Here is a 4,497-nt window from a genome sequence, read left to right on the forward strand (position 1 = left end):
ATTGTTGATAAAAAAAAAAAAAAAAACTAGCGTTCCTTCCACAATCAACCCACCTACTCCAAACTCCAAAGTCCAAAATGAGTTTACATATGGCATCTTATGTACACTATCTTAGTGTTTCTTGTTAAAGGTGAAACTAATTAGTAGGTGGGAATTTGATTAATCAGGCAGCTCCACTGTACCTATCCGAAATCGCACCACCAAAATGGCGAGGCGCATTTAACGCAGGGTTCCAATTCTTCTTGTCAATCGGAGTGGTGGTTGCGGGCTGCATCAACTACGGCACAGCCAAACACACTTGGGGGTGGCGCGTCTCCCTGGGGATCGCCATCGTCCCTGCCGCCGTCATCACCATTGGGTCCTTCCTCATAACCGACACCCCCAACAGTCTTGTCCAACGTGGCAAGATAGAGCAAGCAAGGAAGGCTCTTCGGCAAGTGAGAGGGTCCGAGACGGATGTGGAACCTGAGCTGAAAGAACTGATTAGGTGGTCTGAAATCGCGAAATCTGTGGAGAAGGAACCGTTTATGATGATATTTGAGAGGCAGTATCGCCCTCACTTGGTCATGGCCTTTTTAATACCTTCTTTTCAGCAGCTTACTGGTATCAACATCGTGGCTTTCTATTCTCCTAATCTCTTTCAATCTGTGGGTTTCGGACATGATGCTGCTTTGCTCTCTGCTATTATTCTTGGAGTTGTTAACCTTACCTCCATCCTCTTCTCTACTACTATTGTTGATCGCTTCGGTCGACGGTTCTGTTTTATTTCTGGTGGCCTTGTCATGCTTTTTTGTCAGGTAACAAACAAACAACTATTTTATTCTTTATTTTTTTTCAGATAATAATGACAGAGAGACAGAAAATAAAAATAGTCTAGACTTATTTTTATTTAGTATTTATTAATTGTAGCGATAATTCTTAGTACTAATAGTATTGAGATGTGTGTGTTGCAACTACTATGAATTCAGATTGCGTTGGCTGCATTGCTAGCTGCGGTGACCGGTGTTCACGGCACAAAGGACATGTCGAGAGGCTACGCCGTGATAGTACTTGTGCTGATGTGTGTATACTCCGCCGGGTTCGGGTGGTCGTGGGGGCCTCTAGCGTTCCTGGTTCCAAGTGAGATCTTCCCATTGAAGATCAGAACCACCGGACAGAGCATAAACATCGCCATGGGATTCCTAACCATTTCCGTATTGTCGCAATCATTCTTGTCCATGCTTTGCCACTTCAAGTTCGCCGTCTTCTTGTTCTACGGCGGTTGGATCGCCATCATGACTCTCTTTATCTTCTTCTTCTTGCCGGAGACCAAACGGATCCCTCTTGAATCAATGTACACCATTTGGGGCAAGCATTGGTTTTGGCATCGCTATGTTAGTAATGAAGAGTCTCGCCAATATGATAATAATAATAATAATATATGAAATGAACCAAGTACTACCATTGGTATAATGTTTCTAAGAAAAAAATATAATGGGGAAAAAGTGCATGGTAATTACCTCTTTCCTAATATATTAATATTATTCCATAGGTATATCATATATGGATATGGTATATATAATATTTTTGTTTTTAGTATTAAAAGTAATTAATATAAATAAAAAGGATAAAAAATTTATTTTCAATAAAAAAAATGTAAATAAAAATGTGCATAAAAATTTGATGTAAATATCATTTCTCTAAAAATAATACTTTTTTTTTGGGCCTGGTAAAAATAATACTTCTTAAAAGGGAACATGTTTCCTTTTATTTTTTGTCATAATTCACCTCAGACTACACATTTACATACACATCAATGGGCTCAGATCAATCGATCAGTTAATCTTTTTTTGGGTATATCGATCAGTTAAAGTTATTCATTTATTCTCGAACTCAGCATGTAATTTTTTCAATTTTTTGTTTTGATATTGCATGTGATTTTTTAGAATAGAATAATTTGTTTCATAAATTGAGGGCCCAATTTGGATTTCATATTTCCTTCTGGCACTCTTCTATACGATGTTTATGCACTGTTCTATGTTAGAGACGGGCTCTACAATTCATGGCCCAAAACAAATATTTTATACCCCTTTTCTGTTGGAGCATGTTTTGATAAAAAAACTTTAGATGATTAGAATTTTTCTTTTTCTTTGAATGCAACCCAAAAAAAAAAAATATTTTTCTTTGAGTAAATTAAGGTTTAATTACTCCGTTAGTCTCTATAATTTTATTGAATTTTCTATTAGATTTTTATACTTTTTTTTTTCGATTGAGTCCCTAATACTTGATTGAATATTCTGTATAGTTTAACAGAATATTCTGTTAATTCTAATATTTTTTGTTATTGTAGGGACTTAGTTACAAAATTTGATATAGTATAGAGACCTAATTAAAAAAAAAAGTATAGGAAGCTAATTAAAAATTTGGTGAAACAATAGGGACCGACAGAATAATTAAACCATAAAATAATAATAAATACTCAAATTAGTCTTTAAGAAAATTTAAATCAAATACTTTAATTTTTAATAAATTTTTATTCTCTATAAGTTCCTGAAAATTACTCATGTTGTACAGATTAGTCTCTTTGTCATTTTGAAAGGAACTAATTTGACTTATAGTGATAATTTTGTGACATAACTGTCTTCTAATAAAATTTATTAGAAATTTATTTGTTTAACATATATATTAAAAATTTGATTAAATTAAAAGCGATGAAAGTATCAATCTGTCTAACAAAAATAATTCTTAAAGTCTTCTAATAAATAAAAAGTTGTTAAAATCTAAAATATCCAATCTAAAATTTTAAAAAAAGAACAATTTGGACATTTACTTTTTTCTTTTATATTTGTCTTACGTTTGAATCAATAAGTTGTTTTACATCTAAAATTCCCTAAAGATCACAAATACTTTGTTTATTCTGAAAATGATGGATTATTTATTAATAATGTCATTAATAATCCTATTAAATGAAAGAAAGAGTAATTGAAAAGAGAAAGCACCCATAAAAAAGAGAAATTTTAATTAACTAATCAATTAATAAAGATGGGGGAGGGAGTATATTGGTTTGCATGTTTTGTAAAAGCATTTGTGTCTCATTAAGTGCTTCATATGTGGGAGTAGTGGTGGTAGATAGGATAGGAGAACTTATTATAAAGGGGGGTGTAGGATTTAGCTGAGGTAGTTCAGTAGATTCTGACAGTTTCTAATATGTGGGAAGTGATTGAAACTGCGAAGAAATTAAATTGAAACATAAATGAAGGGAAGGCAAGGTGGGTTGGGGCATTTAACTGAAGAAACCTGCCGCTGAGAGAGGCTAAGAATTGAAGCTAAGAGAGCATACAATTCTTGTTTTTAATTTTTGGTGATTGTTGAAAGAAAAAGTCTGCATTTATGTGAATTCAAGAGTGGTTTTAATAAGGCAGGTAGCCTCTCCTCCTTCATATATCTATCTATTCTTTCCTCAATGCCTTCAATTTAATGGCCTCGTAGTAGTTGGCAACTTTCTTTAACTTGGATTTCTATTTTTCTCCCCTGTCAATTTTTCATGTGGTTTTAGTAATTCCTATTATTATATGCCTTTCACTCTTTCTTTTCTTGTTCAATTAGCCATCAAGCCATGCATGCATTTAATAGATAGTAATTCTATTTAGAGCTCTTTTTTTTCTTATTTATTTATTGTATATTAGCTCTCGTGATACAAATATAAGGTAAATTATACTAATATCATATGTGGATAGGTGATATCATAATAACTTGTTTGATATTTAGATTGTGTGCGTAGCATTGAACAAATAACATTCATATATTTTAGAGTAAATCTCATAAATAATTTGAATGAGTTTTAAATTTATCTGAATATTCTAAATTCAAAAAAATTACATAAATGTCTCAATTGCATATTTATATAAATCAAATTCAATTGATTCAATTTACATTTTTTTTAATATAAATCGAATTTATAAAAGGTACTAGTAAATTGAATTTATTAAAATAAATTTACTGTGAAAAACCATTACGTAAAACAAAGTTTATAACTTTGATTTATAAAAGTGGAACCACGTAAATCGAATTTATTGGCTTCGGTTTAATGATTTTGATGCCTATAATAGATCGAAATCACTTCATTCGATTTATTATATTTTGATATACACACAAGTAAATTAGAATACATTATAAATTTTTATAATACTCATAATATCTTCTAAGTCATTTATAATAATTAAAAAATGTTTATAATAAATATGCAATTGAGACATTCATGTAACTTTTTTAGATTTAAAATATTCATGTAAATTTAGAATTCATCATTTAATTTGTTTATGTAATTTATTCTATATTTTATATAATAAAAATAATAAATATTATGTTTATACTAAAACATTTAATATGGTTGAAAATAAATAAAACTATCCTCATGAATGCATGTAACCTGTATCTCCGCTTTAAATTAAAGAGGTGAATGTAAATATCACAAATTAAGAAGTGTCATAAGTAATACTACAGCTTAATATAGACCAG

General features: G+C 31.0%; 1 protein-coding gene across 1 annotated transcript in view; it reads left to right on the forward strand.

Moving 5' to 3' along the window:
- The window catches only part of LOC107460836 (sugar transport protein 5), a 3,443-nt gene extending 1,931 nt beyond the window's left edge, over positions 1 to 1,512 (forward strand). The window contains exons 3-4 of the mRNA XM_016079255.3: positions 168 to 797; positions 969 to 1,512. Of these exons, the coding sequence (XP_015934741.1) occupies positions 168 to 797; positions 969 to 1,424 (1,086 nt within the window). The 3' untranslated portion in view covers positions 1,425 to 1,512. The remainder of the gene's footprint in view (positions 1 to 167; positions 798 to 968) is intronic.
- Positions 1,513 to 4,497: the final 2,985 nt, after the last annotated feature.

The sequence above is a fragment of the Arachis duranensis genome, chromosome 8 (assembly GCF_000817695.3).
Source record: "Arachis duranensis cultivar V14167 chromosome 8, aradu.V14167.gnm2.J7QH, whole genome shotgun sequence".
Taxonomy (NCBI): Eukaryota; Viridiplantae; Streptophyta; class Magnoliopsida; order Fabales; family Fabaceae; genus Arachis; species Arachis duranensis.